Genomic DNA, 27421 nt, shown 5'->3' on the forward strand with positions numbered 1-27421 from the left:
ATTCTTCACTAGCTAAGAGTCATTGTAGACTCTAACAGTGATGGCTGTAATTGCAACCAGATGTATAAGGCAATGGCACATTAAAAAACAAAACATGACAAGGTCCTGAGGAGTATCACTGGCCAGAGTGAAGGGTAAGGCCCCTCTGGCAGGGAAGAAGCTGAAGCCTGCACATGTGCTCTGACAGGAATCAAACTGACAAACCTTCCATGCACAGGAAGATGCCCAAACAACTGAACCACACTGGCCATAGCTAAAATTTCCTCTCTTTTATCTGTTCCCTTTGTCCTTAAAACTGCAGATTGTGTGTGTCCCTACTTGATTAAAGATTGAGTAGAATCACCCACCCCCCACAAAAAAAAGAAAAGGTTTAGTTAGAAATTTAGACAGTTGACTCCATTATATCAATCCATTAACCCACATAGGTAACAGGTATTTTTTGTTTTGTTTTTTGCCCTGCTTCTTTCCCCAGGATAATCAGAACAGCAGATACTGGTTCGTTTTAAGAATTGTAACTCTGCCAGGGTAGCTAATGCAGCAAAGGGGCCAGGAGGTATAGGATTGGGAAGGTCACTGAGATGATGGGCCAGGCTGAGAATCATATGGGTTTCAGGAAAGGGGCCGTTTGGATGACGAAATAGCTAGCCCAGCCGAGGAAGGCTGCAGGCTGAGAGTCAAGTTGCGTAAGCGTTGGCCAAGATGTCCTAACCTTGCCTGCAGGGAGTGCTCTGCTGATGCTCGGGCAGTGTGGTTGTTACTGGTCCTAAGAGGGGGCTTTGCTGGATGAGCGTTCAGTTACGTGGTTTAATGACTGGAGTAATGGAATTGCTCTGCCTGCGAGTGTTCCTCTTGTCATTCTGTGATTTGGAAGTCACAGAGTTCTCGGAGGCATGAGTTGGTACAGGGGCCCCCATGTCTCTTATAATGGAAGGACAGACTGGAGCTGGCCCATGCCAGGGTTGGGGATGCCGTGTTGTAGCTGATGAGGGGAAGTCAGAGCCAGCAGTCCCGCTCGAGAGAGGGATTGGTGGTGTTCAAGAGGTGATATGTTAGGTTGAGGGTTCGAGAGAGATAGTGAGGACTTAGGAGACGTTAAGAGAAGGCTTAGGGGGGTGGTCATGTAGACTAACAGCGATGGGTGTAATTCACTGGCGCATTAAAAAACTAAAATCGGCAAGGTCCTGAGGAGTTCTACTGGCCAGAATGAAGGGTAAGGGCCCCCGGGCTAAATTCTAATTAAATTAATCCCGAGTTGACTTCTAGCCAGAAGTTTATTTGGTCCCAAGAAAAGTCTACGAAATCTCCCTAAAGATAACAATCCCATAGAAGGTCAGCAACTGTGTTCAGTACTGGGACCAAGAAGAGCAGGACTTTGAGTAAGAACAGGTCAGATCATAGAATTGTTCTGTGGTAGGCCATTGGGTAGTGGGGGGACTGGGGGGGGCGAGGCTGTGAGACAGGGACCAGCAGACAGGACAGTGAGGGGCGATGGGGGAAGCCTGGCTCGCAGGGGATTAGAGTAACAGTTCGAGGCTTAAGGTTCCTCAGGAATTTGAGGTAAGTCGGTCTGAGGTTGACCCTCCGATACAAGCGGCTTGGGGTGGAGCCTGGTGAGAGAGGAAGACGGGGCATTTTGAGGCCCCCTGGGGAGAGGTCTGAGAGCAAGTAGAACATGGGCTGTGTACGTGTTTGAGGTGTGCGGCCTCCTGGTGACGGGATTAGCGGTTGAAGGGTTTAAGAGGCTGATATTTTATGTGGAGGGCGCTGTGGGGCTGGGTTAGGTGGCAGCCAGCCGGGCGCTTCCCAAGCTGGGACATTGCTGCGGTGGTGCCAGAGGAGTACAGAGTGGGGACTGCTAGGAGTTGGGGTTCCGCACACTGGTGTGTGGCTGCCCTTCTCGCCTCCCCGTCCTCGTTGTTGTCCCCTAGGGCAGGTAGTCCTGTCACACTGAGGCCCCTGGCCATGGGTCACTGCGCGCTTTGGGGGGTCCTGCTGCGGGAGGAGTTGAGAATGAGGCTGGTGCTGGTGGTCAGGGACCCTCTGGCTGTGAGGAAGCCCTGCTCCCTCCAGACTGTAGCGGAGAGGACGACGTGAAAGGCAGAGCAGAGTCCGTATAGATGCTGATATCTGTCCAGTTAACACCTCAAGTCAGGGTGGTAAGTTCTGCCTTCTGTGAGGAGGTGCAGGGGCCACGGCCCCTGGTTCTATGGTCTGGGCGTGGGAGACAATGGCATAACTGGCCGCACACTGACCACTTTGTGTGTGGGCTCTGCCACCTACGCACCAGGTGTCCACTGCCATGGGAATGTGTGGGAAATAGGCTGCTAGGAGGTCTGGGCCTGAGTGAGCGCATTGTCACCTGCAGGTGGAAGTGGGACCAGGGAGCTGGGTCAGGGAGGTGCTGCGGCGTAAGGTGTATGGGGGCTCCTAGGGGGCGAGTGAAGGGCCTGGCGTCCGGAGGGGCAAGGAAGAGGGCGGCTTTGGTGGAGATGCGTTCCGAGAGTGCACATGGGGTGTAGACGTCATCAGCTGGGAGAAGGGAGCTGACTGGCTTTCCTGGGCCAGAAGGGCCGCTGTGCCCAGAGGCAGGCGGCCAGCCCTAATGGAGGGTCCAACTGTTTAGAAAGATGGGCAGTGCCCTGAGGTCTGGCTGATTTTCGGCCCAGGAAGCCAAGGGCGAGGCCCTTCCTTTCATCCGTGTATAAATGAAGGGTTCGGGCACTTCAGGTTGTGAAAAATAAGAACAGAAACCTAAGCCACCGACAGCTTTACAAGGTGAACGACTAATGCAATCACTTCCATCAGCGACAGGAGCGGGATTTATTAGAAAGACACAACTGTTAGAGAAGAAAGTGGGGCAAGAAGGGGGAGACCTTAGGCTTGGTTTTGGGGGAGCTTTTTGATTGGGACTTGAGAGAAGCCTAAAGACAAATTTAAGGCAGAAGATCATCAAAATGCAAGAAAAAGGGAGATTTAAGTGCTTTCACTCTCTGATTTCAGCAATTCCACAATGCTGGGACTACGAAAATCTGACAGTTACATTTGGTTAGACGGTATGTTCCTAAGATGAAGGCCCAATGACATTTAAGGTCCTTCACTGTCTGGAGCCCACTTTTCCAACCCTATTACCCCCTCCCAGGGAACCGCACCCAGAATTACTTCTGCTCTGCATTTCTTCACACCTGGGCTTGTTTTGGCCAGAATGGCCTCACCTACCTTTCTGTTATGAATTCCCAACACACCAAGATCCAAAACTACCAACCCCTTCCTTGAAAGGGGACAGTCTCTTGCTTTCCTTAAGTCACCTGTAAGGAAGGGAATGGAAGAAAAAAAGGGTAAGAGGCTGAAGAGTTGAATCTTTTCCCAGGAAGTTTAAGGGGACCCCCAAAGTGAGACAGGCTATGCGCAGGGAGCTTCTCAGGAGCGCACGTGCACAGCTGCTTGGTTCGGGAGGGAAGGGAAGTCCGTGGGCAGGGGGCTCGAAGCCAGCCAGACTTCTTCAAGTAAGGAAAGGACACTTTCTCCTAAACAACGCAATTAATTTATAATTTATTAGAATGATTTGTTTGCAAATGATAACCCTGACCAGTTTCTAGAGATAACAGATTATGTTCTCCTTTGAGTAATACTAAAATGCACTTGTGCTGCGCCAATAAAAGAAACATGTAAAGACAAGGAAACTAAAAATGGAACTCCCATTTGACCCAGTGATTCCACTTCTAGGAATATATTCCAAGAAACTAGAAACACGAATCAGAAAGGATATATGGATATATGCACCCCTATGTTCATAGCAGCACAATTCACCATAGCTAAGATTTGGAAACAGCCTAAGTGCCCATCAGCAGATGAGTGGATTAAAAAACTGTGGTACATCTACACAATGGAAAACTACGCTGTAGTAAAAAAGGAGTTCTTACCATTTGCAACAGCACGAATGGAACTGAGAGCATTATGCTAAGTGAAATAAGCCAGGCAGAGAAAGATAAATATCAAATGATCTCACTCATTTATGGAAAATAATAAACAACATAAACTGATGAACAAAAACAGATCCAGAGACAGAGACATTGATCAGAACGTCAAACCTCAGAGGAAAGGTAGGGGAGGGTGGGGTTAAGGAGGAGAGATCAACCAAAGGACTTGTATGCATGCATAAGAGCCTAACCAATGGACACAGACACCAGGGGGGTTGGGGAATAATGGGGAAATAAGGACACATGTAATATCTTAATAAAGAAATTTCTAAAAAATAAAAATAGCCTATATATAAAAATCGGAACATTTACATAAAAATAAAGACAAGGAAGAGACCATATCATCTTTGGATAAAGAACTTACCCTTTAAACCCAAACTGACCATGTGCCATCAAATTTATATAAAAACAAGTATAAGTAGAATGAGTCTCTCAATCCATCAACTCCCCTTGGTTGACAAACCTGCAGGGCAAGAAGGCAGTAGTGTTCACTGTTTAGTTATCATTTTATCCAAAGCAAAGCTCGGAGCCCAAGAATGCAAGCATCCTAGGCCCCGAGGAATACCTGGCTTGTGCTGACACAAGGGGCTTAGTATCACAACGAGGCAAAAACGTGTAAAATAGTTCATGCAGCCAACCTTCTTTATTGAGAAGTCCTAATTTTATTGCCCGATTAGTAACATGTTTGTTTCACAAACTAATTTCTCATAAAGCAAAGCACAACTTTTTCTTATAAATAGTATAAATTATTTTATTTACAGAAACTTGTTACAAAACAAATAGACTATATATTTCTTCTCTTTTAAATATCCAAAGTAATTTCTATCCCTCGACATTTGTTCTTATTCTATACAGCAGCCAACACAAAGTCCAGCTGAGATGCTCTGATTCTGTGCACAATTACCAAACTAGTCACACATTTAACACAGGAGATTGCTTTTATGACCAAGCTCAAAAAACAGCAAAATGCTTTCAAGCCTCACATTCACCTGACAGTATGTAGTGCTCATACAATGATCTGAAAATGTAAAATGTTTTGCACAAAATGTAAAAATGATTACTTTCTTCTAAACAATGAAAGTTTTAACAATCATTTTCCAAAGCCCAACATTTGCCCCAGGACAGAATGAGAGATATCAAGGAATTCCTTGGCAACAGAACTCGCAGGAAGACAGCTGCCTTTATAAATTACATTTTTCAAATTACACTTTTTTTTTCAATGTTCTCAGAGGTACTCTGTATTACATTTTTGGAATACAAAAAATTTAAATATTCTATTTAAACTCAGTATTTCATGAGTAACAAAATGGACATATCATGTCATGTAAGTTGCTGGCTGACGAAACGATCTGTAACCCCTGGTGCCACTGGGCACTCCACCACCAGCTGGATTACGGTGAACCTACAAGTCTTGATTTAAAATACCTTATAAAATGACCAGCATCGGTGGTTTTCAATTCCTCCCCTAAATTTTTAGACACAGTATTTAGGTGGAAAAAACAAACTCCAAAAGTTCAACTGAACATTCAAGTCTTTTTAAAGAGAATCTGTCTAAGCTTAAAACTAGGTTCAGGCACTTTCAGTTTTTTTCCATTAGTTTTAAACCACATCACATACCAACACAGGTGTGCTCAGAGGGTACACACACACACACACAGGCACACACATCCTCTCTCTCACATAAAACAAAAGAAAAGCAGTGTGTCACTTAGTTACATGTCGTCTATCGGGAAGCCAGGCAACGAGGGAGAAGCAATGCCCACTGCATCGGCTGAATCCACTCCCGAGACGTTAAAGGGACAGAATGACGTTCACAGGACAGAGGCATCCCTTCAACTGCAAAGGAGGCAGGTTCTAGAACTATTGGCTTGGCAGTGAACCACTTCAAATTATAAAAAGGTATTTACTTTTATTAATTAATAAATAAATACTAGATGATCTCAATTGTACCAAAACAGGATATCAGAAAAAAAGACCTGTGCAAAAATACATATTTAAATATGTACAATTCATTTTTAACAAAATATGTCTTCTGAGATAGGGATACTTCCATATTTATAATAGAACAAGAAATTCCAAAATAAAGGTACAAAAGTAGGTTTTGTATAATTCTTTGTTCATCATTGCAGCACTTTTTTTTTTTTTTCGGTTAAGAAAACTGCAGGAGTTGTCATGAAATTCTATTGGAAAGAATATAAAAATTATCTTGATTTTAAATTGATACCAAAGTCTGTCTAGAAACAACCCAACCACTGCAAATTTGGTTTTTGCAAGTTAATTTAATTCAAAAAAATACTTGTACTCCCGTGTTTTAAATGGTCTTAACTGTTCATAATAAAAAGTAGCTGTAGGAGAAAATAAAATATTTGAACAACAGTCTAAAATTTAATAGCACTGTTTAGAATATGTCTGTTTGTGGCAGGCAGAATCCAAAATGGCTAATTTCCTAATCCCGATGATCTTTGTACTATCGGGAAACATAATAAAATCCAATTAAAACCTCAGTCTAAGAAATCAAATGATCAACACTGCTAATCTAGATATATCTACATTATTCTAAACCAACCTGCTACTGTGGATCCTATTCACATCTTTCGGAACAACATGATCTGTCTATAAATTCCATCGCTGAAAGCAACTTTATTTATTACCATCAAGTCCCCTTGGCTCTGAAAATAAATTCTACCCATACCCCATTGCACTTGTCACCAAGGAATCAAGTAAGTACGTTCTGATTCCCTCTCACCTCCTCTCCCTCCACTGGATGGAACCACCAGACTGATCTGTCCTGACCACTCCGCACTGGCTCATCCAGGCTCTCTCCTTACTAAGCTTTGCCATAGCATCATTTAAAAACATTGACTGACTGATTGCATAAGGAGTGAACAAGATACTCTTCTCCCCATCCTTTTAAAAAATCAGTATTTTACATCAATTTATAGCTAAAGTATCTGCATAAAGTTTTTGTTTTCTTACATAATAAGATTAATTCTTTAGCAATTCACATTATTAGGCTGGTAACCAAGTATTTATTCATTCCACCTGTTGTTGACCTGAAAGTCCCTGAAACAGAAGTAACCCAAGAATCGCAGGGAGGAAGGGCTGCAGGACGGCCTGCTGGGCGGGCATGCCCAGGGTGGGAAATGTACCCTGTGTTCAGCAACTTCGTGACTCTGCTAAGCACAGGTGCCTGGCTCTTCTTTCAGGAGCTGTGGTGGTGGAACCACCTGTTAAGCAGCTCCAACTCACCCCCGAATTCCTAAGCAATGACGTTTAACGTATTAAGCTCCTTTGGGCTGGGGCAGTAGAAAACATATGCTGGAAGGTCTCTGCAGCTCTCAGGAAGATGGCGGGCATGAGTCCCCGGAGAAGAGGGGGTTGGGCATGTGCACACATTACTCACACCCCCTCCCCCACCCTGCACGCCTGCTCCCCATCCCAGCGCGGCCAAACACTCCTCTCTGAGGCAGGGGGATGCACACACGGTGTGGAGGGCGCTCAGAGTGGTAGTTCACCTCCCTCCCAGGCAGCATCCGAAGAGGGAGAGAGGGTCATGCGAGAGGGCCTTGAAACCTTTTAAGTCTATGAATGACTTTGGGAATGACAATTTCTGCTGCATCCTGATAATCTCACTTTATAAAGGCAATTTTTGGAAAACAGGAGACTGGGCAAAGACAATGAACCCAATCTGCCAGACTGTTTTATCATGAAGACTTGAAGGATAGAAAAAATTCATCTCTTTGGAAATCTTGGAAACAATTTTCCCATAGTGATTTTTATCCACCCTCCTCAAATTTGGCTTTCCGTTATCAAAACTAGATTGCATTTTTCTTTTTTAAAAAATCACAGAGAATTGCTTTGTACCATGAAAAGTAAGCCTCTAAAACGGTGTGCGCTTGCTCTCTGGGCAGCACTACTTTAACCGGTCTGTAAGTTAGAAACTTCAGACAGTTTCTTATCCCAAATGACTTGCACAACGCTGGGCGAAATATAGGCTCTGTGTCCCGGGGCTAACTCCCCAGCCCGGTCCTGGAGCCCCTGTTACAACCCAGTGACAGTGCCCTCCTCCTCTCCCTCTCCGGAGGCTGCGGGGAGCACTGTCCCCCTCGGAAGGTGTCTCCAGTTAAGGTGCCTAAAGGCTACAGTGTCCTGCAGAGGGCAGTGTAATAAAGAACTGAGGTGGGGAGAGGAGGGAGACAAGTCTACAGTAATGTTCCAGAACATTCTTTCACCCAGCCAATCTACTCGAAGAGTGGCTCCATGATATACTGCAAGTTAAAAAACAACACAAACATTTCTCACAGATTGGTAACGGGTAGTCCAGACCACTTTAACACTGATAGAAGCAATTCGGTGGCTGAACTTGATCCAGTGTCCTTTACGAGTACTCACTGCTACAGACACAGCTTCAGGGAGCTCCTGTTAAACAGCCGCTCGCAGAGCTCCACCCTTGAGGCCGGCAGGAGGTTGGGCAAACAGACTCAAAGGCAGCGCGGAGTCCAGAGTGCTGAGTGGAGGTGTAACTTGTCATCGACAGTGTCCAGGCTATTCCTCCCCGTGCTCTTTTCAGTTGTCAGGGACGTGTCTTTGGCTTTCAGAAGAGAGGGGGGGGACATGGGAAAGGTAAGTGAGCAGCTGTGCCCGGTGCTATCCCCATGTAAACGAGAACATTCCAAGGCCGAGGCCGCCAGTCTGCACTGACTGGGATGTCAGGAGTCAGCGAAAGAATTTGGGCTTAGCTTTCAAAAACCATCAGCACTCTTGGGCACATTTTGAAAGACTAAGTTTTAGAAAACTCAAACTGGAAGAGATGCCACTGGGGTTCTAGCTTAGAGATAAGTTCCCATGTTTGCCTCTGGCTTTGCTTACTGACTCTTTTTCCTGGAAGGCGCTCCAGGCTGGCATGAGAGCTGAACAAGGTCAGCGGGGCTCACCCACACAGGTGTGAAAACTCACACAGAGAGGTGCCCATGCTGGGAGAGTGAACAGTAGCATTCTTGAAAGGATTTTGGAGTCATGGGCCCCTTTGAGATTTGAATGAAAGGATCCTTCTTGCAGACCCCTCTTGGCATAAAAACATACAATACTTTTTTGGGGTTCACAGATCCTCTGATCTCTAGCCATGGGTTCCAATAGCATCTGTGCAGCATAAAAAAAAGTAATTCACGCACAGAGGGATCTCAAATACAAATTGTTAAAATGAATTTAAAGAAAAGAATGGAAATGTAGGCTGTCTCTCCTACTGGGACGGCCCCCCAAGATGGTGGAAACCAGAGTTGGCAAACTTAGCCTGTGTGGGCTCTATTCGCTTAAAAAGCAAATATAGCTTAAAAAGTGGCCACGTTTCTCACACAATCTGGACCTGCAGCATCTCCTTGAAGATGGTAACAAGTCAGCGAGAGCGGCAGATGGGGCTGCCACCCGTCCCAGCGCTGCTGCTCGCTGCGCCTGCCTGTCCCTGGGGCCTGAGGGCCGCGGCGAGCCTCGGTGAAGGCAGACTGTGTCAGGAACACAGAGTGGGCATCGCACACAGGACAGCCCTTGTGTGGCACACCATTTCTTGAGGTGTCTGCACTGCAGTTTTATGCTTATAAACTACACGTGAGCAGTGACTACGAGCCAAGGAGTAAAAGCACACCGTCACCTGTCCGGGACCCCTGCTCAAAGAGCCCAACAACACACAGCTAGCTCCGGTGTTTTTCAGGCTCAAGGAGAAGAATTCAAGCAGCTGCTGTTTAAATTCATGGGTAATTATTTCCCCCATCATGTTGGCACTGAGTTTAAATCACACAGACACTGGGGAAAACTGTCTCACAGTAAGAAACTCCTGGGTGTTTCCTGGAACAGGCCTAGCCTGCATTTGAGTTAGGGTCTGAAGGTGAGGCAGGAAAAAACAACAGAAAAAGAGGAGCCTCACATTTTAGATCAGGGCTCTGGGACGGTGCTGCTGAAATTCCTGTTCATGAGCAGGTGAGGAGATGCCCTGATGAATGAAACAAGATGAGAGATGAGCTGAACGTTAGAGCAGAGGAGGCTGGAGGAACGGCTCAGGGAGCAGCCCGGAGAGAAGTGACAGGCGGAGGGGTGGGGCACAGACAGACAGCAAAAGCCAGAAAGCCACTGTTAATTAATACCCAACACCCATGCAGCCACTCTGCACAACTCCGCCACTGTCAGATTTCTCTTTAATCTATGAACTTAGGAGAGGTTAGTCTCCTGCTAGGCTCATATTTATGTTGTTTTCTGCCTCCCTGGGAAAGAGGAAGGGGGAAATATACAGAATGTTAAACCAGAAAATGTAAAATTCTCTGATGTGAAAACATTAAAAGCTTTCTTTTTAAAATGTAGGTCCCTCTCTAGGTCAGTGTGATGTCAGCCCAGCTTCCTTCCGGGAAGCAGAGGACCTGCTCTCCAGGAAGCAGCCTGCCCTCCCCCTCCTGCTTCCCGGGGGAGGGAGCTGCTATCACAGACCAGGTGCCATGGCCCTCTCTGCTGAAATACACAGCCGAGGATTCCTGTTCCAGGGGCAGGGTCCAGGTCATCAGAAATTTTTGCACAAGAAAAGCCTGTTTTACCTTTATATGGCCACAACTTTTCCTCTTCTTAAAAGCTATCAGAAAGCTAGCCATTCTATTTACAGGCAAACCCCCCAGCGCAGCCACTCAGATGTCTGTGCTGGAGAAAGATGTGGAGGGAGGGCCGGCTCCCGCCTGCTGCTTACCTGATGAAGGAAGGAACTGCTCGGCAGTCCGGGTGCCGCTGGGCTGGCGCCTGCGTGTTTCACGTGGACATTGTTCATGGCTGGCAATTTGGCGACCTTAGTGGGTTTGCTGCTGCCGCTGACACCGCTCGCGCCAGGCGGGCCCTTCCTTTTCTTTCCTACGAGCTTGTCCAGAGGAGTGTGCGCGTGTGAGTAAGCGCCGTGCGAATTGACGGGCAGTTCGCTGGCCTGGTGGATGAACGGGCCCAAGGAGAGCGTGGAGTCGCCACTGTTCACCATCACACTCATCCTCTTGATGGACTCGGCGGGGCTCCCTCCGGGGGCGCCCCTCCCTGACTGCTCGTGCCGGACGCTCACCGAGTTCGCTTTACTCGCCACACAGTTGAGGCCGATGCCGTGGGAAGATGTGACTGTGCAGGGGTGGGGCGGCCCCGCGTGGGCCACACAGTTCTTCCTAAAAGACTCCATGGAATGAGACGAAGAGGCGGCGGCGGCGGCGGTGGCGGAGGCAGAGTGAACTAACAGTGGGGAACCAGCTTTGCGCTTCTTCCCTGAGGTGCCGCTGGTCCGGCTGCCACTGGGGTGACAGTCAGTGCTGCTCCCAGAAGACTCCTTGGGCCTTGAAGACTTGCTGGACTTCAGCTTCTGAGGTTTCCTGGACAGAGGGGAGGAGGGCACCGAGGAGAGGCCGGAGGGCGTGGACGGGGATGAGGACGAGGACACTTGTCTGGACTGCATGCTGCACACGGGGTCCACGGCCCCGGAGGCGGCAGGCTGTGCATTTAGTGTGGTTCCGTGAGCTGGTACCGATTTGCTGTTCGGGGAGCTGCAGGTGGAGGAGAGCAGGGCTGGGGATGTAGACATGGTGGCTGCTGCCAGACAGCTGACCCCACACTGGGACGTGGGCAGTGAGTTTGTCCGGTGAGGAACACGGGTGGAGACGGGTGACGTGGTGCTGGGCACTGGCGGGATTTTCCTGCAGAAAGGAGAGACAGGGAGCCCTGGTCAGCATGGCCCCTCCTGGACGCTTCCCGACAGTCGCCGGTGCATTGCTGGGGCTGAGAGGCCTGCGCTGTCAGAGGTTCATCCTCTCCCTTGGCTCGCAGGTCCCACGTGCCTCCCAGCTGCTGCCGCCCAGCTTCACACCATGCCCCTGCCCTCATGCCCTGATTCCAGCTGCCAATTGTTCTGAAAATAGGCCACGACGTAATACTCCCATATCTCCTGCCCAGAACACTGTTACCCCAACGCTGTTCTGTTTCAGTCCACCATCGCCTTCTTAGGAAACCTCTCCAGGGACTCCCACTGCTCTGTCCCAGACCCTGGCTCCACTGTGTTGCTGCCCATCACTGTCTGACCCTCTGCGGAAGCCATCCACAGCTACTCACCACAAACAGCAGAGCCAGCACAGTGCCAGGAACACAGGAGGCTCTGAATTAACAAGCGAGGGAGGTAGTAACAGCTAAGTAATATCAACTGCTGGTCTGAATCACTGGCCTGAACGATGCTATGAGCTTCACCCCAAGTCTTGAGACTTCCAGTCATAGTGCTGAAACAGTGTATTCTGTTAATGATGTCTGGGCAAAATATTTATTTGGGGACAGGAGTCATTTAAATTGTCAAACAGGAAGGCCCCTTTTATTTTGGCTCTGATTTTAAAATGTGACAGCACCAACATTTCAAAACCCTTATGACAGAGCAAGCACTGAGGTGTTGCCGGGAGAGTGGCCTGATGGGTGGCGAGCACCAGGACTACTCTGCCCCTGGCTCTACGGGCAGCCCTGGCCGGCTGGCTCCCTCGTCTTTCAAGTGAGAAAGCTGGCTAGACTGCTGCCCAAGCTTTCCACATGCTTTTAAAGAACAACTATTGTTACTAATAAAAGGAATTAATGATGGCAAGTGTTTGCAGCAACTTTAAAACTCCCATTCAGGAGTGTGACTCTGGCCCTGGTAGGTGGTTCAGTGGATTAGAGCTGTGGTTGGCAAACTGTGGCTCGCGAACCACATGTGGCTCTTTGGCCCCTTGAGTGTGGCTCTTCCACAAAATACCATGGCCTGATGAGTCTATTTTGAAGAAGTGGCGTTATAAGTTTAAAAAATTTGGCTCAAAAGAAATTTCAATTGTTGTACTGTTGATATTTGGCTCTGTTGACTAATGAGTTTGCCAACCACTGGGTTAGAGCATCATCTTGATTGTGGGTTTGGTCCCAAGTCAGGGCACATACAGGAGTCAACCAATGAATGCATGAATAAATAGGTGGATCCACAAAACCGATGTTTCTCTCTCCCATTCTCTTCCTTTCTCTCTCCCTCTACAAAATCAATTTAAAAAATATGTGGCTCTCCAGGAACCAGCCATGATGGTGCTTCTCAAGTCCATGGGGGTGGAGCCCAGGCATCAGGAGATCCCAACGTGTATTCAAGATTGAGAAATAGGCTGTACCTCACCTTGTGCTCTCATGGAGTGCAGCGCCTGGTGTGACCTGAGAGCTCAGTGCAAAAGCTGCGGCCCGGGCCCAAGCTACACCTACTTCATTGGTATCATCTGTGTCCTCGCAAGGTCCCAGCACCTTCGAGAAGCCCTGTTCTCAATGAAGTACAGGGGCTCCTGCAGTGGCTTCTCATGGCCACCAGGTGGCTGAGAAAGTTGGAGCCTAAAGAACAGGTTGCTGCTGGACCAAGTCCCAGAAATGAAAAAGCATGGTGTATGTGTGTGTGGAGGGGGAGGAGAGTTTGTGGCTCTCCTTGGATTACATCACTGGCTTCTCTCTTTAAAAGCTCTAATAATAATAATAATAATAATAATAATAATAATGAAAGAATAAAATTTTTAAAAAAGCTCTGTTAAGTCCTTCATTACCATTTGTATAAAGAACAAAAAAAGAATATGGCATATTGACTTATGTTAGCAATAAATGAACTGCAAAGCTATAGAAGCAACTAATAAAAACGTTTGTCTAACCTGGAAGGTGTGCTCAGAGATTGAACATCAACCTATGAACCAGGAGGTTTGATTTCCAGTCAGGGCACATGCCTAGGTTGCAAGCTCTGATTCCCAGTAGGGGGCCTGCAAGAGGCAGCTGATCAATGATTTTCATCATTATGTGTCTCTCTCTCCCCCTCGCCCCTGAAATAAGTAAAAATAAATTAAAAAAATATAAAAGCTCCCTCTCTCTTAAAAAAGAAACAACTCTTGTATGTGGGGATGGTGAGAGGTGGGGAGGAGGAGAGAGAGAACTAACTCAAAGTCATGAACCTGCTTCTTCGGAAGTTCACAGCGAAGAGAAAAACCTCTCCACACAGCCACTAGGAACTGAAACTTTCACCTAAACTGCTGGCCTAATCCCATAATCCACTTACCCACACTCTGAGGATAAAGAATCCTTAAGCCGGGACCGGTTTGGCTCAATGGATAGAGCATCGGCTTGGGGACTGAAGGGTCCCGGGTTCGATTCCGGTCAAGGGCATGTACCTTGGTTGCGGGCATATCCCAGTAGGGGGTGTGCAAGAGGCAGCTGATGGATGACTCTCTCTCATCGATGTTTCTAACTCTCTATCTCTCTCCCTTTCTCTCTGTATAAAAATCAATAAAATATATTTAAAAAAAAAAAAAAAAAAAAGAATCCTTAAGACCCCTCTATACTCTTAGGATGACAATACCCACCATTTAATGAGCTCCAGGTATGTCATAAAGAAGGAAGAGGAGTCTATTATCTCCGAAGAACCAGGAAGACACATGGGAGAGAGAGCAGAGTGACATGCTCTGGTTTCCTACGTGAACCCATGCCATTAATGAGCATGGAGATAGTTCTGTAAATGTGGGCTTCACTCAACCTTACTAGGGAAACAAGGAGGCAAATGGATGTCCTGGCAGAGTCCATTCAGGGAAGCACCAGTAAACGATGGCCAAACAGGAAATTCTGATGGCCTGTGGATTACTGGCCAGCTCCCTTTAGCAAGGTTCAGTATTTTCCAAACTATGTACCACCAAACGCTGGTTCCCAAGATGCTCCCCTGAAAGAGGTTCCCAGGCCAGAAGAGCTTGGGGGATGGTCCACATTAGAAAGGCCATCTGCTGTGAGGTGGTAACAATGGACAGTGCCCACTACGGCACCAGAGAAGCCCTTTAGGGATGGCGTGGACTCTCCGTCCACCTGCAGTCCCACCGGGGAACATGAGCAGATGAAATGCCACACAGACCAGCACACCAGCTCCGCCACCTTGAGCAGCGCCACTGCACTCAGAGCCAGGGTGGCACCATGTGGCCTGCGGTCTCTCACCTGGTCTTACACCAGGCTCACTTCCTTGCTCTTTCTCAAATGAATCACAGTCCATTCTGACTCAAGACTTCCCACACAGTGTTCTTTCCAATGAGCACTCCCTCTCCCCACCATCCCTTTCCTCAGCCAGCCACCTCAGTTCAGGATCAGGGCCCGCCTCTCCAGAGGGCCTTTCCTGAGGCCTGGCCTGCTCTGTCTTGCATGTTAACTGCCTGGAACCACACTGTCCAAATGCTGGCCCTTCCACTAACCTGCTGGGTGACCTCGTTTCTCAGTCTCATTATCTGTAAAATGGAGATAATGGAGGTCACCTGACAAAGCCAATCATGAACATTATATTTAATACATTGCCTGGCATCCAGTAAGCTCTCAGTGTTAGCGGTTACCTCTCTTATGACAAGCTATCATCTCTCTCCAGTTTCTGCTTGTTGTTGGTTTTTTTTTGTTTGTTTGTTTTTAATATATATTTTATTGATTTTACACAGAGAGGAATTGAGAGGGACAGAGAGTTAGAAACGTCGATGAGAGAGAAACATCGACCAGCTGCCTCTTGCACACCCCCCACTGGGGATGTGCCTGCAACCAAGGTACATGCCCCTGACCGGAATCGAACCCGGGACCTTTCAGTCCGCAGGCCAACGCTCTATCCACTGAGCCAAACCAGTCCCGGCTGTTTGTTGTTTTTTGTTTCTCCAGCAATCAGAATGAGGGCTCCGTACCTGAGCCTGGAACTCCAGTACCCAGAACAAGGCATATTTGCTGAAAAGTGAATGAATGAATGAATGACAAAGGATCCTTTTTCTAGGGCTACTCAAAGGCCACGCTTTCATTTAGATAAACGTATCTTCATTAAATTAGTCCCACAAGAAATAAAGGGCCAGTTCCCACGCCCGCCCCCCCAACCCAGAGGCGGTGAGACGGGCACTCACTTCCACAGCTGCGCGTTCAGATGCTTCTCCACCATGAGGTTGAGGGCGCAGCGAATGCGGTTCCACCTGGAGTCAAACACGTAATAGCCTCTTCCAATCTGCCGGCTCCCGAATGTGCAAAACTGCAAGAAAGAGCACAGGCGCCTTGCTTGCTACCTCGGACAGCGGCACCGGGAGGGTCTCCCCTGCAGGCCTGGAGCTACCACAGAGAGCTTACTCCGAGCACCAGAGGCTGTGAAGCATGAGCGTGACAATGCCTGGCCCTGAGTTTCATGGAGAGAAGGGGAGAAGCATGAGACAACCCAGGACACAGTGCATGCCACCTCTGGGGCACCCTGTTCTGAGCTGCTCTCACACCTTCGCCGCGCCCCGCGTACGGGCATGCCAAGGTCCCTGGCGCGCCCCCCTGCAGTGCCTGGTCCCTGCTGCGGGGGAGGACCAATGTGGGGCGGATGTGGAACTTACAGATGCTGGCTGAGGATGATGACCTGAATAATGACAGTCCAGTTTTTCAACAGACTCTTCTTTGTCATCGCCTTCTCCCTCCTCACTGGATAACCGAGAAGCTGGCTCAGTGGCAGGCAGGGGAGGGTGTGGAGATTCATGGACTGGAGGAGGGTCAGTGGGGGCACTCCCACCTTGCTGAGCAGGGCAGCCTGGAGGCCTTGGTGAGCAGAAAGTGCAGCACTGATCAGATCACACGTCTGGGAATCAGCCGCCTTAACTCAGATACAACAACGTATCCAAAACCACCTCAGGGGCTGGGGCCACCCCTCACATGGGCAAACCTGAGCAGGTGGCCCAGAGTGCAGGATCCTCTCCCTTGAACTGCAGGATGTCACAGGCAGCTGTCCGCCAGGCCTAGCCCAGTGACCTCTAACTAGCTTTCCTTTCTACTGCCACGTGGCGGCTGGGGTTGGCCTCCTAGTCTCCCCAAAGGAGGGAAAGTATATATGGAATTTAAGAGAATCTTTCTGTGATTCCTCTTCAAATGTCTCCTGGATCTGGGTTACTAAGGCAATGAATGACAAAATGCTCCACAAAACCCAAGAGGGAAGGAGGGGATACAATGACTAGGCAGCATTATACTTCATGTGAAAAGCGACCTGAGAGCCTGCTACTCAGACTCAGTGGGTTTTTCCTCCCTGTCTGCTGGTTCTAGAAGAAGTTACTTTTTTAGATGGAAAACTTCACTGAGAAGATGGCCAAAGGAAGGACTTTTCTAAGGACTCCTGGCGAGAGCAGGCCACACTCTGGGAGCCTCCTCAACTGCCCTGGCACAGTGATGCTCAGAAACCAGAGGGCTCGTGTGGGGTAGGCTCAAGCTCACACTGGAGTTTCCTTGAGGGAGGCACTTGCAACCCTCATGCGACAATTTCAAGGCTCAGACATGTGAGTGTGAAAGCGAGGGTATGGCAACAAGGATGGCACATTCCTAGGCAGAAGCCCTCGCTGCCCATGGCCACCACCGAGGCCTCCGTCTCTGTGCCGTTCTCTTTCCTTCGCTCGGGAACTGGGCACATAGTCCTTTACTTCAACTTGATTAAGTAGCAGGCACAGACACATACATGTGGTCCAGCACTGTCTCTGAGGCCCAGGTACAGTAAGTGTTCAGTAAAAACACTCTGACCCATGGCTTAGTGCATGGCTAACATGCCTAATACATGTTTAGGCCAACACCCCATATGAATGAATGAAAAAAGTATGTTGGTAAATGGATGCTGAAAACACTGAGGCTGAATGTCCCAGCAAGAGATTCCCACTGCTGCACTTTGCAAGAAGCGAGACAAATGGATGGGAAACTGCTGCCAAAGCTGTGGGAAATGTCCCAGGCACTAACCTGCAGGCAGTGTCACCTGCTCAGAGGGCTGAAGAGACATGTAACACTGAGCAGGCAGGAGCAGATAATACTAGCTTTACTTTGCTGCTTGCATTGAGCTCAGAAAAGCCCAATGATGAACTAAACGTTTTTCCCCTTAGAGTAAAACCCAACTTAAAACCATCTCATCTTCTGAGAGAGCCTGATGGACATCATGTTCACACTGGGGGGACAGGGTCTCCTAGTCTGCTCTTGGAAGGAGGAAGAAAGAGATGGGAAGCTTGGCTTACCTTGGAAGACTTGGGGTGTGAGGTTTAGGTTTACTAGCTACGAAAGGCTTTGATTCGGAAGGAATCACTCCATGAGAGTTTTGGTGTGGCTCCTGTGAAGTTCTAGAAGGGGCGAGATGCGGGTCCCTGAGAGGCTGTGTTGATTGCTGAGAGTCCAGATGGCGAATCAATTCCTTTTCCCTGGTTTTGTTTTTGTGCTCGGCTAATAACACATCAAATTGTTTTCTTCTACCCTGGACAGCCCTCCGTTGGGCTAAGGAATGTGTCTGCAGACCAAAAGAATATAGAAACTGAGGTAAGAATATTTTTCTATCATATATCCAAAAACATAATTCCCAGTAAAAAAGTAATCTGGGAACATTAGCATAGTCAAAGGCTGCTCAGCATTTGATAAGCTGATCTCTTGTCTTTAAAATATATTTTCATTGATTTCAGAGAGGAAAAGAGAGGGAGAAATAGAAACTTCAATGATGAGGGAGAATCACTAATTGGCTGTCTCCTGCACATCCCCCACTAGGGATCAAGCTGCAACTGAGCATGTGTTATGACTAGGAATTAAACAGTGACCTCCTGGTTCTTAGGTTGCCGCTCAACCACTGAGCCACAATGGCCAGGCATGATCTTTTTCCTTTAGCTAGAAGAGAGGCATGTATTCTAGGCTCCACACGGATGAGACTTTAGTGATGTCATTTCCACCACAAGACGGAAGGGATGTTCACTGTGCCACTGAGCAGCAAACAGTAGATGCCAGCAGGTGTGACAGTGACATTTACTGGGGCTCTTAGCAACTCCAATAGAAAATCCCTCTTTGGGCCATTTAGAGTTTTAAATGTTAAAAGGGAAGAAACAATTATTCCATAATTTATTAGAAAGTCCTCTTTTAGTAAGTATCAGAGAGTAAAAATAGCACAGCTGTTTCTCTATTGCCATGAAGATGCCATGTAAAGAGAAAGTGGCTCAGAGGACCCTAGAGACAGGCTGCTGAGACCACTAAAAGTCTTAGAAGGCCAATAGGAGAAGAGATACAGAGGATCAGTGAATTCACCCACATATTTCCTTCTTTCTCATTACAATATACTGCAAATGAAACTTCGTGTTCATGGCTCTACACATTATATAAATGTGTTGATCTACTGGTGTACATGTTTGCTACAATTCAAGTGGTTTAAGAGGAATTAGGCTTCTGTCCTTTTGAAATTCAGTAATATAACTTACCTCTTCTTCAGATACACTGAAAACTGTGCATGCCCCAAATCTAGCCTGGCAGGTAGATAAATGTGCTTAGTTTCTTCTTAAATTTTGACTTCATTTTTTTTAGTGTGTAATAAATCTCCAAGAAAGTACCCTGATTAAAGACAGGCCCTACTCTGTTCAGCAGCTGGCCCTCAATAAATGCTTCAAAAAAAAGTATATAAAAATAATGGCCCTCCAACATGTGTCGAATGGACAAAGGAATACATATTGTCACTGGCACACACGCTTGTCACTCCAGCCAGAAGCAGAAGCCTCTCCTCATCGCTGAATGTCCCCTGGTGCTCAGCACAGAAAAGCCAGGTGAAGAAAGTCAGCTGAGATGATGAGTAAAGAGAATTTCAACTGAGTGCTGAAGAACCTTCCAACACAAATCTGAGGTCCCCCAGCCCCCATCAGAATCCTTGGGGGCTGCCTTGGGTTCCCAGGGTAAAGACTGACCATGACAGGCTTCCGGGCTATGCACACTCTAACACCCATGCCCCTGCATCGTTGGTATATAAAAAAACAGCCATCACACATGTTGTTTCCTCTCTCCCCCCCCCACCACTCTTTGCTCACGTAAACCATAGGGATTTCAGCCCCATGGTCCTGTGGTAAGGAGGCTCGCCTGGCCCAACCTCCCCACTGAAGGTTATGACACAGCTCTCCTTCCATTTCTTACTCATCATTGGTAACTTGACACTTATTTGAGTGATTATCAGATTAATCTCCCTCTCTCTCATTAGACTGCAAGCCCCATGAGGGTAGAAACAAGCCTTGATTTTCTAAAACTCTGGTATCCTCTGGCTAGCGAACTCGAAACCCATTCGCATGAAAGACAAAGAAAACATTTACATAGGACATTGGACAGATGAGGAAGTGAGGAGGGGACAGTGAGGGTGGCAACAGGGAAGGAGTGACAGGAGTTGAAGCAGCAGATGCCCTGACAGCAGAGAATGAACAAAGTTCTAAGTCCCCGACAGGAGAGACCTGGCGGCAGGGCGAGGAGCATGCAGTGAGGCACTCAGCATGGTGAGCCCACCAGGTGAATAGATCCAGGCCCCGAGGCAGCCAAGGGCAGAGTGCTGGCAGAGAGCACAGGAAGAAAGGAAGGGCAGGCCTGCCCAGACCCTGCGTTCCTGCCAGCTCTGTGCTGCATTCATGGTGGGGCAGGGCTGAAGACGTCTCTTAATGTTATAGGATCAGCACCATGCCAGTCGGTAAGGACAATCTTAACAGAACACAGGGAGAACACACATGATGTAAAAAGGAACATGGGAGACAAATGCAGGATCCACAGTTCACCCATCAGTAAGGTTTCAGAAGAAGCAGACTATGAGCTGATAGAGTTTTTGGTTCACAGCATGCCTCAGAGATTATAAGAGCATGTTGGATAGATCAGGCATCCTTCATACCAGGGGTGTCATAACCCTGAGACTGAGAGCAAGGTGGGCACAAAGGAAGCAGAGAGGATGGTGCAGTGTGGCGATGACGTGGAGCAGGGCTGAGGCAAGCTCTCATAGCTCCTCAGGGGCAACTGAAAGGAACAGAATCCCACAGAGCACTCAAGTGGCTCTCTTCAGTGAACAACACACCACTGTGTGCATTCAATTAATATTATATTCGTAATTTGTTCTGAGATAGGAGTTTTAACCTACAGATTCAGAGTTGGGCCTGAACTGAGAATGTCTAACAACTTCTAAAATAGAATGCACAATTCAGAATATACATGTGTTTATATATTTTTTCCCTCAGGTATGATGATGATTTGTGATTTTTTTTAAAAAAATTAGATATATTTAAAGGTGCCCTTAACCAATTCCTTTCCCCAAAAGATCAGAATTATTGTTGTAAAATAAAAATTTACAATAAGTTAAATTGAATATTTAAATTAAACATTAAAAATTAGCCCTAGCTGGTTTGGCTCAGTGGATAGAGCATTAGCCTGCGGACTGAAGGATCGTGGGTTCAATTCTGGCCAAGGGCCCATGCCCAGGTTGTGGGCTCCATCCTCGATAGGGGGTTTGCAGGAGGCTGATTAATGATTTTCTCCATTGATATTTCTCTCTTTCCCTCTCCCTTCCTCTCTGAAATCAATAAAAAAGTATATATAAAAAGGTACTAAAATTAAATTAGAAATTGAAATTGAAATAAGAACCACTTAGGAGTAACATTTCCCATTTTTGGAAAATTATAACATTCCTCCACTGTTTATGGATTGAGTGGAGCCTGAAATCCTTTATTCAAACACAATCTTTGGTAACATCCTATACAATAAAGAACTAATATGCTAATTAAACTGGATGGCGAAATGACCTTCTGAAACAATATTCTAGAATGACCAGTGGGCAGGGTCTCAGGGTAAGCTGGGCTGCAAGGGTGGAGGCAGCTGGGGCTGCAAGGGTCGAGCCTCTTGCATGAATTTGTGCAGAGGGCCTCTGGTTTAAAATAATACCCCAACAATTTTATTAATTTTTAGAAAAAAAGACTAATTTTTAAAAATCATTTTTAATCCCTGCTCCAAACAAGGGGCTTTAAATTATATACTTCAGAGCAGTGATTCTTAATACTTCTTGACTTTTTCTGAAGAGTGGTTGGAGAAATGCAAACAGTCATACATGTTTTTTATGTAGCAGGTCCACTGCCGTGTGGAGGCCCCCCTACACCAGCAACCCTTGTACAGCAGCATGCCACCTCTCATCAGCAAACTGGCATTTTAAAGGAAAATGTCTGGACAGGAAGGAGGATCATTACATTTTCTTAGCTTACATATAAATTAGATTGTATGTTACCTAGTATTTAAAGAAAAAAAAACCCCAACTAGAACAACAAAGCTATCTACAAGTCACAAAATATTAAAGTGTCTCTTTAAAATTTAAGAACTATGGTTTACAAAAAGATTTTAACAATATTTATATATATGCAAATGAAATTTCTGGGCTTGCAGTATAATTTACAGAGTAATGTATAGCCTCTCATATTAAATTTCTCTGAAAATAAGAGACTGATCAGGAAAGCATTCTGTTCCTCTGGACCAGCACGGCTCACTGGACACAAACCTTTCTGAAGACTGCAGTTGATAACAACTTCATATTTTCTGAACCTGAGGCTTTCTCAGGAAAGCGAGTTACCCCTCATTTATAATTCAGAACAGCGCACAGGTCAGACCCCCTCTAGCTACGAATCTGGGAGCAGTGCCTGCTGGCCCATGCCCTGTGCTGCGCACCTACCTTGCATGTCAAAGACCGGGTGCAGGGCTTCTTGGTGTCGAGATCAATCACCCCACAGTGTATGTCAGGGTCAAACTCTCTTTCTGTCAATAAAAGCACACCGAAATTATAATGGGCTCACCAAACACTCCTCTTATTTTGTAAACAAGAAAACGGGAGAAATCTCAAAGCAAACAAATTATAAGTCAGGTAAAATCTACATAATCAATAAGTATACAATACCCAATGTGTGAGCACTATGAAGAAGCAGTGACCGCACGAAGAGTGAGGATTGTTGCCACTAGACAACAGGAGACAGACTGCCTGAGTCAGCCCTGCTGCATGATTCCATTCCGAAAGAAGCCACTCCCACAGCTACTTAAACATTGGCTACAAACATGCACTTCAACCCAACCTCCAGGAGGCCTAGCACACTGCTCATGAAAATCCCTCCTAAAGCTGAAGCTGACCAGTGTTAAAAAGAGGACTTACAGACAGAGTACATTTGCTCCTTTAAGAATGGCCAATTAAGACAAAGAAACATTAAGAGGAAATGGTGTAGTTACCTGATAATCTCTTATTTAAAAATTTCCTATTACTGGAATTATCTTCAGACTTCTTTTCCAGAGTGGGCGGTGCAGGAAGCCCTTTGCCATTCAGCATCTGTCCAGGTGAAGGCAAGGTTGGCTTTGGTATTGAGGGGCAGTTAAGGCCAGGCTTGACTGAGGAACTCACAGTAGCAGGACAGGTTGGCCCCAGCGCAGATTTCAGTAGTGTACCATCCATCTTCGGATGAAGCTTTTCCATTTTGACAGAGGGCGTCATGCTGTGGTAGGGGAAGCGAGAACACCAATCCCTGAGTGCCCAGAGGCCCCAGAAACAGCGAGCCAGAGTGGGGAGGGAAAGCCTGATCTACTAGGGCACTGCACCCAGCGAGGCTCCCAGAGGCACCGTGTGGACATGTGTTAGGACCGAGCCGAAACCTCAGGAAGGTTACCACTGATTTAGGCTACAAGCTCTTCTGGCGAGGCACACAGCTCCTGTACCTGATCTTTCATCATTCCAGAGCCCCTTGCCCCGGAGCCAGGCAGAACTAAGGTTCCCTTACTCTGGTACCCAGTGCAACTTTTGCAAGAAGCAAAATATGAAAAGGACCAAAGAATATTTGCAGGGCATGTAGAGAATGTCTGAGAAGTGTCATTTTTTAGAAAGGACTCCATAAAAAGAAAACATTTTTTTTTAAAGGAAGAAAAGAAAGGACCCATCAAAACAAAGGAAACTGAGTGAGCAGAGAAAAACACTGGAATTAGACGAAAACGGTTTGGCTCAATGCATAGAGCGTCGGCCTGCGGACTAAAAGGTCCCAGGTTCGATTCCGGTCAAGGGCATGTACCTTGGTTGTGGGCACATCCCCGGGGGGGGGGGTGTGTGTGTGTGTGTGCACGAGGCAGCTGATCGATGATTCTCTCTCATCGATGTTTCTATCTCTCTATCCCTCTCTCTTCCTCTCTGTAAAAAATCAATAAAATATATATATTTTTTAAATTGGAATTAAAGAATATGCCCAAGAAGTGTCACTAAGGACTTACAAAAAGAAGCTCTTGACTGTGTCAATGAGCAAGACCACTCACTATTTAATTAGTAAGAGATGTGTCACTGACGTGGTAAGTCTCCAGTCACTGGAAATGGTTTCTAATGTAGGAGCTTGGCACACAGGTGCTGAGCACTGAACTGTGCCACTAACAAAGAAATCATTTCTCTTGGCATCTTACTGACATGATGATTTGGGTAGCAAGTGTTGGTATGAAGCTAACAGCTGTCCAGGTCGCCCGAAAGCCCAGCTCCATGGGAAGAAGACGTGGCTGACAAGGTCTGATAAACAGCGGTGGAGTCCGTGCCCTAACAGCTGTAGGTTGTGAGGGACTACATGCCGCACTGACATTTTTCTGCTCTCAGGCAGCTCTAGCCACAAAAGCCAAGCTTGCTGCACTTGCACTTCTGACAGATGAGGAGAGGCCGGGGGCTTAGCAACCAGGACAAACAGCCCCAAACAGCTGTACCTGAGACAGCCTGACAGCAGACACTGCGAGGTGCCACGGCCACTCCCAGCTGGCAAGTCCTTGGGCAGCAGCAGGTGCTGGACGCTGCCCCGAGATTAGCCAGGTTATCAGAGCCTGGGACTGACATGTGGCACGCCCTCCAAAGGGAGGCAGCCAGGGAAACCACCCGCACCAAGGCCGAGGGATGCCACGGCCAGGCAAGATGTGTTCTCTGGGAGTGCCCGGCTGCTCCTCACGTGACCACAGGGAGCCTGCCAACCTTCGGCTCCACTGTGGAAACTTGCCCGAGCCTCGCCTAGAGGGTGCACTCCCCGTCTTCCCTCATTGCTGGGGCGCTGCGATGGGAGCCCAGGGCTTTGGGAGGAAGCGCTGCTTCCCTACTTGCTCTGCGGGTCCTGGAAAATCCGAGAACGGCACCTGGGAATCTCGCCCCACTTTTGTTTCTACTTTTACCAACAGCAGCGGAAGCCCCAGCAGCCATGTATTTCCTCTCTCCTGTGGTCAGACACTACTCCAGGTGCTTGGCTGTAATATATTAATCCTACTGCTCCTGATAACCCTGGCATTGTTATTTTTAGGCTCCGAGAAAAACAGTGCCATGTCCAAGGCCGCACAGCCAGGAAGTGGAAGTGGTGGAGTTGGGATGTGAAAGAGGGCTCCTCTAGAGCTCCACCCCCTCACTGCACCTCCTTCTTACCTGGGAAAGGGGCTAACACAATACCTCTCACAGGGTGGGTGTGCGTTTCAATAGGTGGCACACAATAAAGAGCAGTCAGTGTTAGTCACCTTGTAATCAATGCTATTGCTACTCTGTAAAGTTGTCCATGGTATGATAGAGAAACAAAAAGAAAGAACATATGTCTGAATTTTCCCTACGTGGGCTCCCTTCCCAGGATGCCCAGCTACCCTGGAAGGACCATGTGCACAGTTCCACCGGCATCGGGTAAGCGTCAGGACCCTGGCTGCCATACTCACATTCTAGCCGGGGGGACTCTACTCTGCTGAATGGGATGCATTGGCCTGGTGTTCCCCCTGAGCTGCAGTTTCTCTTTGGGCGATTTCAACAGCTTGGAACTTAATGAGGATGCGCTGAGAACACCGCCGCTGGCAGAGCGGCTGCTCCCACTGGCACTGCTGCCTTTGCTTTTGGACAGAGAAGGGAAGAAGGAGAATACTGACGTGGGAGGAACGGCCAAAGAAGGCTTGCTGGCTGAGCTATGTCTTCTTTCTGAAAAGGAAAACAAAGGAAAAGATACCGTGTTTTAGGCAAGTCTCCAATGGAACCTGAGTCTCTGAAATGCAACACATTCCGGTGCAGATGCCTAACATATTAAACCCCACAGCCTTCAGAAATGGCTTATCTAGGCCCCACAGACTTACTGGGGATTCCAGGAACTGATCCTTCTGCTGCGGAAACATCTCAGCATGAAGAGAGTTATCATTCACAAATAGCCATTAGGAAATTAAATGGCCATTCTAACCTGAAAACACTGGGTTTTGCACCGTGAACCTCACTGGCTCCAACTTACAATCAGAGAGAAGAAAATTATTCATTCATCTGCAGAGCCCTGCTAATTAACACCTTAAGGAATTCATTATTCCTTTCTAGCATAGTACTTCTCCAATTTCAAAATAGCAAAATGTTAAAAAAAACAAGTTGTACCTTCTTTTTTTTCCTTTTTATTTTTCTTTCTGTCACTACCCACTAGCATATGACACCAAATAAAAATGTTTCTAGGGTTATCTTATCGTTCCTTAAGAATCTGTGCTGAAATTTTCCGATGAATCATTTCACTCCCCTTTTTAATCATCTCGTTCAACTACAGATGGCACAGCTCCGGTTCACACCATGAAGATGCCAAAGGCGCAGACAAAAACACCACCAGCAGCTATGCTTGGCACTGAAACCAGCAAGTAATGCATACGTAGGTAGAGACTACACAGGTATAACAGATAAGATTATTTCCTGGAGAATCGGGTTTTCTCAGAGTAAGACAATCCATATTAAATCAATCAAGAGCAGCTGAAGAATGTTATCATTGGGCACAAATTATTTAGTAACTATCTACTTAAGTACCTTATGATGGTAAGTTAGTGCCTGCCTTCAATTACATGTGTCATTTAAAATGACATTCGCTTAACTTTTAAGTTTTAAACTGTATGTGGTCCAACATTTACTGATCACAATGTGAAAGCTCTGAGTATTTGACAAAGTAAGCATGTTAGAATCAATGACTACAAGCATCACTTAAATGCTGCATTTCCAAAGGTCCGTTTATGCCAGTTTTGAGCCTCTCTATGCAGTTGCAATGCCTTGTTTCCAGATGGACGTTAGCTCAATGATACTTTATGACAAGGGCGGGAACTTTTTTCTGCCAAGGGCCATCTGGATATTTATAACACCATTTGAGGGCCATACAAAATTGTTAACTTAAAAGTTATGTTGCTATGAAAAATGGTCCTAGATTTACTGAATTTCGAGTCCCGCCTGGGGTTGCCATGCAGAGACAGACCAAAGGATAAAGCCCATGGGCCGGACGTTTCCAGCCTGCTTTACGAGGCACTTCAGACTGCTCCACACCAGGACAAATCATCATGCTACCCATCTACAGACAAAATCCAAACTCTCCAAGTGGACCACAGAAAGGCCACAACCAGGTTAGGAAGGCAAAACTGAGAATGATTTATTCATGTTGGTTGTTAATTTTTTCCTTTCTCTTCCTGTGTGCGGGAAGGGCAAACTAAAATAACTTAAGTTTACTAATTCTCCAAAGATGACATCTGAGGCTTTTAAATTTAGTTTCCTCCTTGTCTGCGATGCCAAACATTGCAAATATACTTCCCAGCATCAGCACTTGCCAGCCAGGACTGTACAACTCTGTCTCCACTCTGCCACCTCCCAT

General features: G+C 47.0%; 1 protein-coding gene across 10 annotated transcripts in view; it reads right to left on the reverse strand.

The window, feature by feature from the left end:
- Positions 1 to 4712: 4712 nt before the first annotated feature.
- The window catches only part of ATXN7 (ataxin 7), a 115224-nt gene continuing 92515 nt past the window's right edge, over positions 4713 to 27421 (reverse strand). For 6 of the 10 annotated variants that reach the window (XM_045578970.1, XM_045578971.1, XM_045578965.1 and 3 more), the window contains 9 exons: positions 25494 to 25746; positions 23025 to 23314; positions 22480 to 22562; positions 18017 to 18282; positions 16373 to 16571; positions 15908 to 16029; positions 10699 to 11674; positions 9895 to 9960; positions 4713 to 8568 (listed from right to left, as the gene is read on the reverse strand). In XM_045578970.1, coding sequence (XP_045434926.1) covers positions 9898 to 9960; positions 10699 to 11674; positions 15908 to 16029; positions 16373 to 16571; positions 18017 to 18282; positions 22480 to 22562; positions 23025 to 23314; positions 25494 to 25746 — 2252 coding nt within the window. In that variant the 3' untranslated portion in view covers positions 4713 to 8568; positions 9895 to 9897. Of the gene's footprint in view, positions 8573 to 9894; positions 9961 to 10698; positions 11675 to 15907; positions 16030 to 16372; positions 16572 to 18016; positions 18283 to 22479; positions 22563 to 23024; positions 23315 to 25493; positions 25747 to 27421 lie in introns of all 10 variants that reach the window. The other 4 variants (XM_036430634.2, XM_045578966.1, XM_036430638.2 and 1 more) reach the window with 4 other exon arrangements.

Source organism: Pipistrellus kuhlii, unplaced genomic scaffold, assembly GCF_014108245.1.
Source record: "Pipistrellus kuhlii isolate mPipKuh1 unplaced genomic scaffold, mPipKuh1.p scaffold_m20_p_11, whole genome shotgun sequence".
Lineage (NCBI taxonomy): Eukaryota > Metazoa > Chordata > Mammalia > Chiroptera > Vespertilionidae > Pipistrellus > Pipistrellus kuhlii.